General features: G+C 39.6%; 1 protein-coding gene across 5 annotated transcripts in view; it reads left to right on the top strand.

The window, feature by feature from the left end:
- frmpd4 (FERM and PDZ domain containing 4) overlaps nucleotides 1-15,539 on the top strand; it is a 30,878-nt gene that overhangs the window by 2,335 nt on the left and 13,004 nt on the right. For 2 of the 5 annotated variants that reach the window (XM_031296332.2, XM_031296315.2), the window contains exons 1-2: nucleotides 2,234-2,670; nucleotides 10,440-10,556. In XM_031296332.2, coding sequence (XP_031152192.1) covers nucleotides 2,630-2,670; nucleotides 10,440-10,556 — 158 coding nt within the window. In that variant the 5' untranslated portion in view covers nucleotides 2,234-2,629. Of the gene's footprint in view, nucleotides 1-2,233; nucleotides 2,671-10,439; nucleotides 10,557-10,797; nucleotides 11,015-15,539 lie in introns of those variants that run through there. The other 3 variants (XM_031296323.2, XM_031296306.2, XM_031296339.2) reach the window with 2 other exon arrangements.

The following is a 15,539-nucleotide window of genomic DNA, read 5'->3' as shown; positions in this document are numbered from 1 at the left end:
ATGTATGCCCTTGCTATCCATCATGGTTAGCAATTCATGCAAAGTGGTCATGCTCTGCTAATTTAACCTTTAAAGGTAAGCAATGTGATTCAAAGGCAGGACTTGCACAATTTGAGCACTGCTGGGTTTTAACTGGCCAAGTGCGCCAGAATGACTGAAATCAGCTGTTTTAAAAGGGACTCAGAGAGAGAGGCGAGTTAGGGATCAGCAGGGCAGCTGGGTTTTATCGGTCAAAGCTTCAGCCATAGTCTCCTTAGATCACGCTCCTGTCTGACCCTAATATCCTCTGCCACTCATGTTAGCCTCTGGGCCGCAAGCCCAAATGGACAAACATAACTGTCCAGAAATACGCTGAGTCTCTCAATCCTCCCACCACAGGACACTGCGGTTGCATTTGAAGCAAATTGTTGGACATGTTCTCCTTGCTCATCAGTGCATTCTTGAAGTCTCGTGTGTACGCCACAAAAAAGGCTGCCTGTCAGCCTTCCAGGCATATGTCATCAGCTAAACTGTTGTGTTTCAGAATGTGATTAACATAATAATTCAGTCCACGTTCTTTTTTTTAAACAATTGGATCAAAAATCCCTTCACAGGTTCAAAAAGTTTAAGTAAAATCTGTCAGAGACAATCCTGAGCTTCACCTTTTTACCTATCTAGTTGCTTCTTTTATATGGCAGCAAACACATCTGAGCCTGAGTGGAAGTGACAACATTCTTTATTGCATGTATCACTCTAAGCAAAGGCACATTGACTCACCCTGCAGAGCCTTACAAGTTGTGGCATTTTAATATAGGAAGGTTGTTTCTCGGCTGTGGAAGCAGTAACAAATCGTAGCAAGAAATTCCTCAACCAGTATTTGTATTTATTTATCCATTACTACCTGACATTTCTATTGATTATTATTCTGCCAAGACCCCAGCAGAGATTCACACTGAATATAGATAGGTAGAAGAATATCTCTTTTTAAACTCTTTTTAAGTTGTATTATTTTGTATATTGTTTCCTCAGTTTATGACTTGTTGAGCTATATTTATTGATGCCAGTAAATGTATTCAAATAGCTTTGTCTAGCTGTGTGGTTCCTGTAGGCGCATCAAGGATCAGGATAACAGTAAATTGTCTGTATTACTGTGAGAAGTAACAATAACAGTATCAAACCTGCCTGAGCCACATGAAGACGTATCAAACCTTCCTTGAAACAGAGACGAGGCTAATTGGCCCTTGGTAGTTTTTACGACAGAGGTGCCTCATCTGTGGTGTTTGATGTGTTATGAAGAGTGATTCTGCCTCTTTGGGATAATAGTGATTCTTCATCTGGTGATGGGGCTGAAATTGGGAGTTACCCTTTGCCGAATTACGTGTGGTTTTAAATTTTCAGGGCTCTTCTGGTCATTTATCAGTTTAATAGCATTTTGAAAGTACCCTGACATGAAATAGAAAGCCCCAAACACATTGAAATTTCCCTACATCTTGAAGTAGAAGGAGAAATATATGAAAATGTATGTATTTCAATCAAAAGAATATCACAGAGGAAATGAGATGCTTGAAGCATCTATTAACATGCCGACTGTGAATCACAACAGCCCTCATCTTCTCCCCTTTGGACATTGATTAATCACACACATCTTATTATCTACTATGGTATTCCATTCTGCATATGTGGATCCAACAATCCTGATCTTCTTTTGACACCTTGTCAACAGCTTTGTTTGTGTTGGGAGGATGGCTAAAATGTTTGGAGACCTCTCACGAATGGCCTCATTGAGTGGAAAGCTGAACTGTTTTGAAAGGGTCAAAACAAATGCAGTGTACAGTATGGGCATCCTAATGTGCAGCTGTGAGGCAGAGACCTCAGCTGGGGAGGGGGACACATTAAGTCCTCATGCATCTCCAGCTGCTCTCACTGCTCCTCTGTTGCTTTTGAACTCACATTATGAGCACATCATGCAGTGTGTCTCTGTCATGTCATCTCTCGCATCCTTTTCCTGCTTTTTGGAAACACACCACATGGTTGAGGATTGATGAGGTTAGCCTTTGGGGAATTCTTGGAAGCTGGCTGCATTCTTGAGTAGTAATTCTTGTGGACCTTGCTACCATACACACACACACACACACACACACACACACACACACACACACACACACACACACACACACACTTGACATCCTGTCACATTCCTCTTTCCTCTCTCTTCCCCTCTTATCTCCCACCACCATCACCACCACTGTCCCTCCCTCCCTCTCACCGCTCCTGGCTCTGGCTCTCTCTGCCTCTCTCCAAAGCTGTTGTTACTGTGCGGCTCCCGCACATCATTCCACCGCGATGGAAATTAAATGAAGGTGGCTTAACGCAGCTAACAGAGGCATGCTTTGAAGGATGTAACCGGGGGAAGCTGGTCTGCCAGATCCTTTTCCATGGGCTGTGGATTTGCGCTGCTGAGGCGAGGACACAGCAATCACTCAGCCATGCAGAAGCCCAGACAACAGGACTAATCTCTCCACCTGACTTGTGGAAGCTCCACTTTTTTTTCTGAATTATTTATTCCTCGCTGCCAAAGAAAGTGTGGGAAAATGGAGCCGGAGTGAAGTAGATGGTCAATTTGTAGCTTTGACTGCAGTCTGCAGCACACATGGATGTGTTCAGCTTTGTGAAGATGCCAAAGCTGTCAGGGTGAGTCCGATGGATGCTGTTTGTATTTGCCCGTCTCTGTATGTGGCTGTTCGTTTTCTAGTAGGTGGTGTTTTGTATGTTCATACAGGCACGATTTAGAGAGTGACAAAGGAATGGGGAGCTGATTAAAAATGCTGAGTTATTGATTGCTCAAGAGAGCAAGGTGTGCAGTCATGTATGATGTGAAATGAATGAGCAAGTGAGGTAGATGGGAGTGGGTAAGGATACAGAAGCTGATGCGGTTCGCGCATCTAAGTTCATACATTTCTTATACTGCAGACAGTATGGTGTGTTGTTTACTGTGGTGTCATGAAACCATATATGTTCTGAAACACTACGAAGATAAACTGCATTTGTTTCAGATTTAAATCCCTTCAGTTAAAGGGCCACGGGTAATGATTGCCAATTCACAGTATGGAGATGTCAGTCATTTTCAAACATCATATTTTGGTGATATAATGTAAATATATCTTCTTTGCAATTGAGTACGATCTGTCTTTGGTCATTAGAGTCATTACATATCTGCGGTCATTTAATATGAGTGGTCAAGTTTGCTATGGCCACAACAGGAAGATGAGCACTTATAGATGACGTAGAGAAGTTGAAAGCTTGATGCTTTACAATAAAAACAATAAAGTAGGTTTAGTAGTTTACATTCTTATTTTCTTTATTTGGCAACTTTTAGTGTAAGAAAGTGAACTGAAAAAAGGGATGTTTGTTTTTTTGTTTTTTTAAGTGATGGTAAGTATGTGGTATGTGAAGTACATGTAACAGTCTTGAGTACTTCATTCATTGCTAGGGCAGACACCTCACCTTATGCACCCATGGGTCTGCTAGATTGAGTTGATGTGCCCCAGTGGACAGTAATCCTCCTTGGGGATTTGGCTCCATCAGAAACACTACAGACCAGTGGTGGTGGGAACAGCAGATCATAAATGGGAATGGTTAAATCAGATACTGTATGTGTCACAAGAATGCACACTGAGTGCATGTCATTTCACTTATGAGTCATCAACAGACTGCATTCATTTCATTAGTTTTTTTGAACAGACTGAAAGACAAATTACAGCAATTTACTGAAGCATTGAGGCATAATATTGAACCTCAGTATTTAGTTCTTTTCTGTTCTATGCAAATCACATCTTCCTTTTTTTAACATTCCTGCAGGCAAGTAGGCAAGTAGCAGGGAATTTCCATCAGATGATAGGACTGTTGTTTTCCAGTTAGTATCCCTCTACGACAGCATTTATGATGCGGCTCCCCGTGGACCACCAACGTCACTGCATCCTGTCACTGTTAATAATGCCACACAATGCTATCCCTGATTATGAGTTACCACTGCTACACTGGCGGTTTTTTGTTTTGTTTTCTCCCTCTCAGCTGCCAGCAAGAATTTAAGTCAGCAAGATGCTGTTTAGCTAAGGCTACAGAGAAACCCACTGTATGTATTTAGAGGTGTACAAGAAAGGGAACGTTTTCTCTCATTGTCTCTTCCTTCTGCCTCGCAACGCCTCCAGACGTGTCTGCTGTCAGAAACAAAAGCATGCTCTTGCTTTCATTTTCCTCATTCTTTGTTGTGTTTAAATCTAGCAAACATTTTCACGTTTGATGTTCCTTTGTTGAAAGATGACTAACTCTCACCCTCTGTCTTGTATCTCAAAAATCAAGTTTGAGCCATTTGACCAAAGTTGTTAAATCTGCTCTATTTTGATCTGTCCATGCAGAACTTTGGCTTAAAGGGAAATTTAGGTATTTTTCAACCTAGACCCAATTTTCAATGTTTTTGTGTCTGAGTGACTACTGTTGATGTACATCATACTGCAAGTGCTGTTTTTGCCACTGGCAGGCTCAGATTGTTATTATAAGTGTCTGACAACAAACACATTGCTGTTATCCTGCCATGCTTTCATGTCTACTGAAGTCAAATTCAACACAGTAACTTTAGCTAACAACATTTCCTCTGCTCTGTCTGCAGCTCCATACTCTTTGAACAGCAATTTTCTTTAAGGAAATCTGCTTTGGTATAGGGTGTTTTGTCCTCTTTGGCTGGCAGTAGTCATCCCGGTCAAAATGGTCACTGCAAACCCAATGGTCTGCAAGGAGCAGTGTATGGACCGTAGTTTTAGGATCCATTTGTACTACTAGCTACAACTTCAACCTGTCTGTATCCTACAAAGGTAAGGTTAGTCTATGACAGCTGTGCAAAGTGTTGCACGGAATTTTGTTGGCACAATTAAAAAATATTTTAGATGAAACTAAGCTACTCTTTCTGTACTCCAACTCCAACTACTGCATGGCGTTGGCGAGATTTTGCCTAACATGATTAATATAGAAGAACATTTACAGCTTATTTAGTTGAACTGCATGACTTCATTCCTGGCTGTGTTTTCCTATAAAAAAATCTATTATGCCCTTCATTGTTTGACATGTTTTGACTGCAAACCTTTTGCACAGGAAATCACTGGTCTGGACATAAATTGATTAGCCTAAATGTTCATTAGAGTACACAATGACCAAAAGAGCTGTCATTCTTAGCTGTTCACATCAGAAGCTCTCAGGGAAGAGTATATCAGAAATGGTGCACGGTCAGAAATGGGAGCCAGCTGGCTGGTGGACGAGATCTCAGGCAACCATTTATTTAGCTCTGTCCTTTAGAGCTTTTAGCATAAAAGCAGCGAGTAACACAATGAGGTGAATGAGTATACAAGTCTAGTTCAGTGCCTACAGGGTAAGTTCATCACTGTATTTAGTTAATGTTTTACATAGAGTACTGCGGGCCTGGGGAAAATGCAGAGTAATAATGAAAACAGATGTTTTGTGTGATTATATATATATTTGCTGTCTAACAGGTTAGCTAGATTCAGGGGGACTGTGAGGTTATAGATTATATAGAGTATAATGGTGGGTGGCCTGTTTCCCAGTTGCTGTTTTATTCCCACCCAGAAGAGATTAACTAAGCAGAACCCTTTCTATATAGAGGCACCAGAGAGCTGCTGAGGATAGTGCAGTTGCCCATGGCAACAATATCAGTGCTTCCAAAGACAAACACAGAAATACAATATTCAATTGGAATAATGGGGAAAATAGGCTCTAAAATTCTCAAGTGAGTGTTATACTAATTCTAGTCACCCAGGCTCGGAATTGGTTGTGAAAGTTGATTCTTGCATATAAGGAAAACAAAGCGTTCCTCCTCTGATGTCATATAAACGCAATGTAAAGTGGACAAACAACAGTGATGTGTAAGTCACAGAATGGGTGAGAAAAGTAGAATGAAATTGAACAATTTTGTATAACTACTTTTTTAATTTCATAACAGCTAAGCATGTATTAGCAGTGCACAATATAAATAGCAGATTAGACCATGTTTGATTGTGCTGCCATATTGATCAAAGGATTAGAGCCAAGGTGGTGGCTGGAGAAGTCAAGCAGAGGGCAGATGTTTTCTGAAACAAAAGCCAGTGCGTATGTGCTCTCAACAGGATGGCGGCAGTCTAAAAAGGAGTAGAAGAACAAGGCCTTTAATCAGAGAGGTTCTTCTCTGTCTGAGCCACTTCTCTGCTCCGCTCCGCTGCCCAGCCTCCTCCCAGGAGATAGTCATCTCATCTGCTGTCTCTTCACAGATTTTATATCCAAACAGAATCACATTAGTGGTCTAGCTCTGCATAAATGTCTCTGTTTAACGCAATAGCACAGACAGAGCAGCGTCATAGCCTCCTAGCCCTTTATCTGAAGTCATACTCGAAAAACTTCACTCCCTGTCACCCAAGGAGACTGAAAAATAGTTTTTATTGTACTTTGTGAAGATTTTGGTGTGTGTTCAGTGATTGGTAATAATGAGATTGTCCTCCCACGAAAAATGCTCCCAGTTGTTTGTTTAAGCAGCAATTACGACTCATATTTACATTTATAGTGGCTGCTCCCTCTAGTGACCTCCTGTAATTGTTACGGTAGCAATATAGGAAATAAGGTGAAAATGTATAACACGTTCTTTTTTTTTTTACATTACAGAACAAATATAAATACGCGACGTTCTGCGTCACATGGGTAACCGGAAGTTAAGTAACAGAACAGATGATTTAAGCCCAACCACAATCTTTTTTCTAAACTTAACCAAGTAGTTTTGGTGCTTAAACATAACCAAACTGTGACCGTTTCACAACGTTTACGAGTTGTTTGAAACCACGACCGTTAAGTTCTATGCATGGGTGATTTTAGACCCTCTTTAGGGGGGCTCAAGCCCCCGCCAAAAGAGGGTCTAAATCACCTTTTGGAAATTGATCTTAATGCCTTGATTAAAAAATTAGGAAAAATCCAACCTTTCCATCCCAACACTTTTGCAAGGCACCGTATCCGTGTCACATTCCCCCTAAAGGTCTGGTCTTAGAATCGCCCCTGGTTCTATGGTTCAGATATGACGACGGTTTGGAGGACTTGTTGGTCATAACATAAACAGGCACAAAGATGATCACTGATTTCAGATCCACAACATGTAGTGGATTCAAGAAATTAATCAAGATTTTAATTAATCTATCTTCAAATGTCTGTGTTGTGACAGTGTGGGTGTATTAAGTGTGTGTGTGTGTGTGTGTGTGTGTGTGCGTGTGTGCGTGTGTGTGTGTGTATTTATGCAGCAGAAGCTGTGCTGAACGTTGCTCAAACAAAAGTAAATAGCTTGTTAATACATTAGCTCCTATGAGACTGGATCCCTATAATCAATCACACACACACCAAACTGGCTGCACTGGAAGAGAATAATGTGATGTTTGAGTGATGATGGCATATGTAAAGGAAAATTAAAATTAATATGGATCTCTGAACATGTCCGGGATATTTCCCCGTCTCTCGCCCAGTGCATGGAAAGCCCTTAAGAACCAATAAAGAGTGCAGAGTTTGGTCCTTTGGCAATGAGCATGTAAATGTCAGTAAAAATGTTGCTACCACGTGCAAATAGGAGTCATTGACGCAAACTCTCCTCAGAGGAAATAACTTCCTGAATAGCTCATGAAAAATTACACTTGTTTAATTTTCAATATGCGTAATTGCAGGCCTGTGGCACCAGAGGGTGGTTTCATATAGCCAACCCTCATGGAGATTGTCGATGTAAATTATTCAAACTAACTTGAGTGTCTGTGTTGGAATGTGCTCTTCTTAGCTGTGGCTTGTCTATAATGCATAGTTACTCCCTACATTAACAGGATTTCAGCCTTCATAACACAGCAGAATGCTTCTTCGCAACTAGCTTTTATTCAGAGAGATGAAAGTGAAAGTGAACTGCTGTGATAAAGCAATGATCACATTGTTCATGCAATTTTTATGAAGGACTGAAAAGTGATCTTTTCCCCGTCTCGCAGACAGTACAATTAAATTCATATCTTCCAAATGATAGTTGCTGATAAAGTAACTGATAAAGTTGGATGACAGACTCTTCTGCCACTGTTCCTCTTCACAAAGATATCAAGATAGATGCACACAATGAAGTCTTTGAATACTATTGTGTTGTAGTCTTCCAATTTAGATCATACAACCTTGATGTTAGTTGCTGTGGTAACATAGGCTTAGACTTTCATGTAGTTGTAATGTACTTTCAGTCATTTTTCCTTTTCCTTTTGTTGTTAATGACTGTTAAAGATAATGTTTCAATTGCTACTTAATAGTAAAGTAAGCCAAATTCAAACATAAAAAGGTTGCTGTGCATTTTGCTATTTTTGTGCAATTTGTCCTGAGAGAAAGTACATTTGCTTCCAACTTCTTGTTCTAACTGTCCTCCGTCTGACTCTTGGGTAACTGATCATGAATTGTGCAGCATGGCTTGCCCACTTGGCGCTCGATTACTTAGTCCGTTGTGACTATGCAGGCATCATTTATTGATGCTAGCTAAGGAAGATCAGTTTCACTGTCCACCAGAGGGTGAACCTTTTCAGCCTCTCTGTAAGCTGGAGTGCTGCGACTCAACGGCATAATGCACCTCCCGCCTGCAAACAAAAGAAATCAAAGATCACTGTATCTATGACTCTGCCATTAATACAGACACATTGTGGCTGAGGGACAGAAAAATGGATTTTGTGGAAATTTTCAGCTTAGAAACATATTCTCAAGGCACAGCGTCTGAAACTGTAAGTACAACATGCTTCATTATATCAAAGACCTTTGGAGAAATGTCATTGCCACAGGTGTAATCCTGCATAAATACTTTCATTATAGAATCAGATTCATAATGCTACAACTCTTTGACCTTTTATACATTACATCTGTTGACTAAAATGTATAAATCTGAAAAATGAAACAGCTTTAGCTTTATCCCAGAGACTGAAATGGAGGCTACAAGTTGGATTCATCAATGAGGTGAATATGGCTCCAAGTGTCAGACAGTATGCAGTTGTGTCCACACACATCATTTGAGCTGCAGGAAAAGTTTTCTAAATTAACACCACGGAGGCCTGCTCTCAGATAATGTACTGTAGATCAAATAAATCCATTTCCTTGTGGAAACACTAACACCTCCCAAACACACCATTGTATTGGGTAAGAAAGAAAGATTGCTTCCTCTGTTCAGAGCCCAACTTCATATGTAGTGCTCAAAAGAAAAACACAATGTTCAGCTACAGTACATGTTCTTTTATGAATTAGTTATGATTAATGCATTCAGTAGCAGTTGAAGTGACCATAGAATACACTTCATCTTAGGTGACATTATGTTGTGCCTAACTCTTGCACTGAATGGCTTCAGAACATTTTGTAACATTTCTCTCAGCTTATACATTGTGTTGATGAGTTGGGAATATTTTATTCATACCTCATGCAATGGACACGTGTGCCCATACAGACAGTCGTGTTCATGGGCACACCCTAATACTCTCATGCAGATCCCAGCACCCTGCACATCATTTATTATCATCGGTACAGTAACTGGGAAAACATTTTAGAGGGAAAGAAAGAGGAGCTTTGAATAATGAATGCGAAGAGCCCTGTTACACGGCAGACAAGCCTTTGAAGTGACATAACTTACTGCCACTGCTTTCATAGCATCACCAGTGTGCAGACACAAAGACAGAGATAAAGGGAAGACAAGGAGGGGGGTTGCAGACAAAAAGACACATTAAAACATTTTAACCTATTACAGTTCTTCTGAATACCTTCACTCTGCCAACTTGTAGCACAGGGAAAATGTTTCGAAGCGGTGGGTTTTGTTGGTAGAATCAGAAAAATCGTATTTAATCTCGGTTTTGATAGGCGTGGTCTTTCATACAATAGACTGCAATTAATTGTTTTGTTTTGATGGCTATAGCTGATTCTATTCTCTGATAAACTGTATCTAATTGTCTTGGCATTGAGCAAATCAAATAACCACTTTTATAAGAAAAAAAATCCTCTGGGCTTCTTTTATAAAGAATGTGCTGACATCTAGAAATAAAACCAATTTCATGCCTCTCAAAGCACAAGAGTGAGGCATGACAACTCCGCCTGTGTGACTAGCTTACGTAATTAATTTGATTTAGATTCACTGAGTGAACTGTGGCTATGAAACATTGTTTATCACGCTTGAATCAATTCTCTTATCACTTGCGTTGAATTGCTTCATATCAGGCCACGACTCATTATGATTTAAATATCTCTATGAAAACTATTATTTTGAAATTAGTTAGATTAACTGATTTAGCATATAACCTCCAAGCTTGATATTACAGGTGTTATGCAAGTAGGTTGTAATGAAACAGCACATTATGATCTATGATCTATGCTTAATTTCTCATCCCTATCTTCCTCTGCAGCCACAGGACCAAATCATTAGGCCGGCCGCCCCCTTCAGGGACCTGGAGTGCTTCACAGGGACCCCCCAATGGATGGGACATGGGCAGCAATAGAGAGGGGCGTGACTGCTACATCAAGTAAGTGCCCTGTGTTTAAAGAAACAGAGTGGGAGCTTTCTCTATCCCAGATGTTTCAGACGCTTTGCCAACCTGTGATTATTCCGGCCACGTCACTGCCTCCACACTGTCTCCATCTGTGTGTTCAGAATACTGATTCTCTGTTCCCTCCACTGCTGCGCACACTCTGCCACTGCCTACTCTCTCTCTCTCTCTCTCTCTCTCTCTCTCTCTCTCTCTCTCTCTCTCTCTCTCTCTCTCTCACACACACACACCCACAACACTCCACATGCAGTCTCCCAAATTCAGAAGAGGTCTTTTCAGTGTGTGTATGCTGCCACTGAGGGAAAAAAAAATCACCTGTGCAGGGATTTGTTTTGATTTGAGAGTCTGCATGTTCCCTAGAGGATGCTGGGTTGTTGTGTCATCAGCGTGATTGATCCTTCATAATTGGCACTTTTGGATATCTGTACTGGCAGGTAAAAATAAACTCTGGATCTTTATGTTTGTGTGCACATGTTCTAATGTAACAAGTGTTTTGCTTGTTCTATTGATTTGGCTGTGCTTTCATTTCCTATTTTTCCCGAGATGTGTAATATGCATTCATACTAGATCTAAAAATAAATTTTGAACCCCTGTGCATACTAGATTCTGACTGTCTGAAATGTTTGCTCCTTTCATTTGTTCACAAGATAGTCACTTCTCCTTTTTACATTTATTATAATGTAACAACATGAACAGTAGCTTACTTTGAGTCCTAAATGCATCTATCTAATGTGAAAACATTGGTGTATTTGCATGGTAAAGGAATAGGAGGTGAGCACTTGTCACACATGGGTTATAGCACGAGAAGTGTGATGTCAGAGGAGTTATATAAGGAGCAAGAAGCAGGGACAGTGCTGGATGCAGAAAGTGTGTCTGGATGAGGCAGATCATGGAGGCTGTTTTGGCTCCAGCTTTATCTTTCTAAATTTAAGGAAGGCTCATGAATAATCAAATGTCTGTTTCTGTGGCTGTCCGTGGACATCTGAGTTTGTCTCTAGGGGGCTGATACTAAATTGTTGCATATCTCAGTGGAACACATGTCTAATCTGCGTGACAGGAGAGCACATGAATAAAGCAGTCGCTATTTAATATTTACACTGAAACACATGGGAGTTAACATAGATGTAATGTAGTTTGGAGACTGCTGTGACTTTAGTCTGGAGGACTGTTCAACAGAGTAGATAAAGAGACTTCTTCTTTGTAAAGACTGATCATGAGATGGCAGGATGGCGATTTCTTTTCTCAGTACACAAAGCTGTCAAAGTAAAATGAACAGTAGTTGCATCAGTACTTAAACTGACTTCATTAAGCCCAGCAGCCAGTCCCTTAAAAGGAGGAATGACACAGCAAAACATATGCTAATAAAATCTGGCTGAGATTTCTTAATTAAAAAGGTGGTGTTCCAGGCAGGGCAAATATAACAGAACCAACAAGTTGTGAGCCATGTCAAAGCGGCCTTTCAGAACAAGAGTAACAGGATATTGCTTTTGGTAATGAGCTTACTCCAGTTCGTCCAAAATATGCTTTAAGAAAGCAAGAATAAAAATAGTCCTTGTACAGTGAGGCCAGGATTTCATGCTACTCATTTTTGTTTATTGTGTTAACTGTATAGTTCACAGTGTGGTTTCTGATTGCTGTATAAAGTGTTGTGGAGCTACACTAGCAGCTAATGAGTATGATTAGGGACCATTAGATGCATGGCTGTCTGCACAATGGGAATCCAGCCATGTTTAGCAGGTGGCCGTGCAGGGGAGGTGACCGTACTCTTCCTGAATGCACAGGTCCATATGGTTTAGATTTGTGCACAATCTGTTGAGTTTGTCATTTGAGAGATAAAACTGACATATAAATCCAAACCAAATGTGTTTTCGAGGGACCTTCAGAAATGTAAAGTGATAGAGTTCACTATGCGGTAATTGTTGTTATGTGTTGTCGTATAATGACAAAACAAATTCCCTGCTTTAATGTTGGCGTGACAAGGGTGAGGACAAAATGTGTCATGTTAAGAGGCATTATAATCAACTATATTATATTTAAAGAAATCGGGGTGGAAACAGAGAAAAGATAAACACAGCCGTGCCCTGCAGCCAGGTAGACCAGCAACCTGTATCTCAAACAGATACTGAACTGATACATTTGGAAAACACTTTGATTGTTTAAATGTCTGTTACATTTAAACAATTAAAAAACAATTTGTAAAAAGGGTTAGTAAATGCACCAATTAATAATGCATTTAATATCGTTTCAACAGGTAGTAACTGCCAACGCCACACCGGTGTTTGGTGTCAGTTTTATGCTGCCACATTGCCAGGCTGGGTGTGGAAATACTGATATGGGTGTGTTATAAATATTTGCCTACTCTCCATTATTATCTGGATAGCCTCTGGATCCCTTTAATATCATACTGACATGATGTGAGAAACATATCATATAGTAACGTCAAAGGCAGTAATATGGGAATATTAAACAGGGCCTGAAATAATAAAGGTAGTAAACGTCTTTATTTGTTTATTTATTTATTTATTGAGTCTGTCTGTACATACAATAGCATTTCCCACCCTCACATTTTCATGCAGTCCTGTTCAATTATACAACACATCCCCTGTCGCTTTCATGTAATATAATAACACCTTTCAGGGCTAATTGTTATTTTTACACATGGAAATGTGTTAAATAGGCCGCCAAGGGGAACTTATTTGAACTTATTTGACACAAACATGTTTTGTTATTTTTAAGATGACAGATTGAGTGATTCCTTCGATGACCCCAGGGACCCACTCAGCTCATTATTTTCAATTAGCGCCACCTTTTTAGTCTTTTTACCACAGGCTTGGCACACACCGTTGCCAGTCTTTCTGCCGGCCCATATTACTAATGTACCACACCGCTGCAATTACAGGCTTCTGTGTTGATTTATCAAATGAACCAATTAATTTTACAATGGATGTGCAAAATTGGTTTTAAACAACTTTGAAATGTAACTCTTTATGCCTTCCTTTCATATAGGCACAATGTGTGCACAATGTGTGCATGTATGTGTGTGCTGGTGTGAGAATGAGTGAGCATTCTGTGACATTTTGATGTGATGATACAGTCAGTTATTGTGGCAAATGTCCTACATGTTGTGACATTGTAGATCCAGTGATTAAAACACTTGAAATAATCTAGCTAAATGGTTGATGGGTTTAGTCTTTAGCTTCTTGGTAGCCATTTTTAAAAGCCCTTTTTACAGATTTTTACAATAGAAGTTAGCACAAAGACTTGCAGAATTACAAAGCCGGATGACAAAGTGTGTCGAGTACCTGTATTGCTATTTGTTTTTTACAGGTGGGATTGTAGTTTGTTCATTTTTTTTTTTTTTTTTTTTTTTATCTTAGTCTCCTCTTTTAATTCTTAAAAAAGAATTTGGTTCTGAAGAAAATGTTGTCCAAAAAAAAAAAAAACAGTATGTATAAACAGTCTAAAGTCAAATATATCTGCCAAGAAAAACAGCACTCCACTTCAACAATTGTATGGAAGGAAGGAAGGAAGATGTGATTTTATCTCTTAATTACACCTTAATGCAGATTTGTTACCAAACCCACCAATGGAACACTTGGGGCTATGTCATTTTTAATTGAAACAAAGACGATAATATCTTAATTACAAATACATTGTGTATGGCCTCTGCATAGTACTCACACAGTACTTATTATTTAAGCTTGTGTGTTTTATGGTCTAAATTAAATCAGTAGCGCATTACTTTTGAGGCATTTGTTTAATTAACATAAAAACGAGATTGCCAGCATCCGTGTGCCAGCGGGTCAGATTTAACACAACATCTGCTGGATTCTTTTATAACACAAAGACAAATTTCTTACAGTTAAAACAACCTATTCCATGAAGATTTGTTTGCTACTTACCATTTGTTATTGTGGTACAGCAACATCCCTTCAACTTAAAGAGCATACCAGCCCTCAAAATATTTGTATCTTCAGCTGAAATACCTTCTTTAGATTAATCTAGCTCCTTTTACATCAGCCTATTAGACATCAAGCTCTTGTTCAGCTTGAAAAGAAAGTGGCTTATTTATCTGGAACCAAAAGAGGAGAGCATTTGGTTCATTTAGAGCATCTTTGTATTGTGCTGTAGAAATCAGTTGTATAACAAGATTTAGATTTTTAAAGCTCAGCAAAGTCTCTTCCCAACTATAGCTATGTAATGTAGACCTCTTCACCCCACTCCAAACATTAAAGGCCCCTTTTTACAAGAATTGACTATAAAGTCAATGTTCACATGGTTGTAATATTGATCCTACATTATTTTCTTTTGGATCAGAGTTACTTTGAGGGCTGAGCTTTTGGTTTATAGATGTAAAACTATCTCTTTGATTTCAAGTCTTAGTTCTCTGTAAAGGTGGATGTGAGAGCATCACAAAGATTGGGTTCACTTCTAGGCATGATATGTAGGCATGCTATACAGTATGTTCACTTCAGGACTGATGTTTCCACTTCCTGTCATCTTTTGTTATCTGTTAAGCAGCTGCAGTTCACATCCTAATGACAGATCACATATTCATGATGTATTTCTGGTTTATAGCTCTAGGAGGGAATTGTTAAATCATCATCTCAGTCTAAATCTCAGTTGACAATCACTTATCTTTGAACATCTTGTTGAATCTGTTTTTTTTTTCTCCTAGTATCGGGATTGCGATTGACAGATCTCTCTGTGTCTTTGTGCAATGAAAGATTAATTGTTAGTATTTAGTGGTGAATAGTACATGTGTCAAGGATAACTGTGAATCACACACTGTCTGCCCCCGGCTTAAATTAACCAACATTGTTGGCACCATACGGAGCTGCTGCTGCTGCTTTTGCAGCTAGAGAAAGTGGAGAAACACTGTAAAAACTCTAATCACAGATTATGTGAAAGCTACATACAGTTTGTGCATCGTCTTTTGAGCTAGAGGAGAGAATAATA

The sequence above is a fragment of the Sander lucioperca genome, chromosome 8 (assembly GCF_008315115.2).
Source record: "Sander lucioperca isolate FBNREF2018 chromosome 8, SLUC_FBN_1.2, whole genome shotgun sequence".
NCBI lineage: Eukaryota > Metazoa > Chordata > Actinopteri > Perciformes > Percidae > Sander > Sander lucioperca.
The sequence above is the reverse complement of the archived record's forward strand: the minus strand, read 5'-3'. Positions and strand labels throughout refer to the sequence as shown.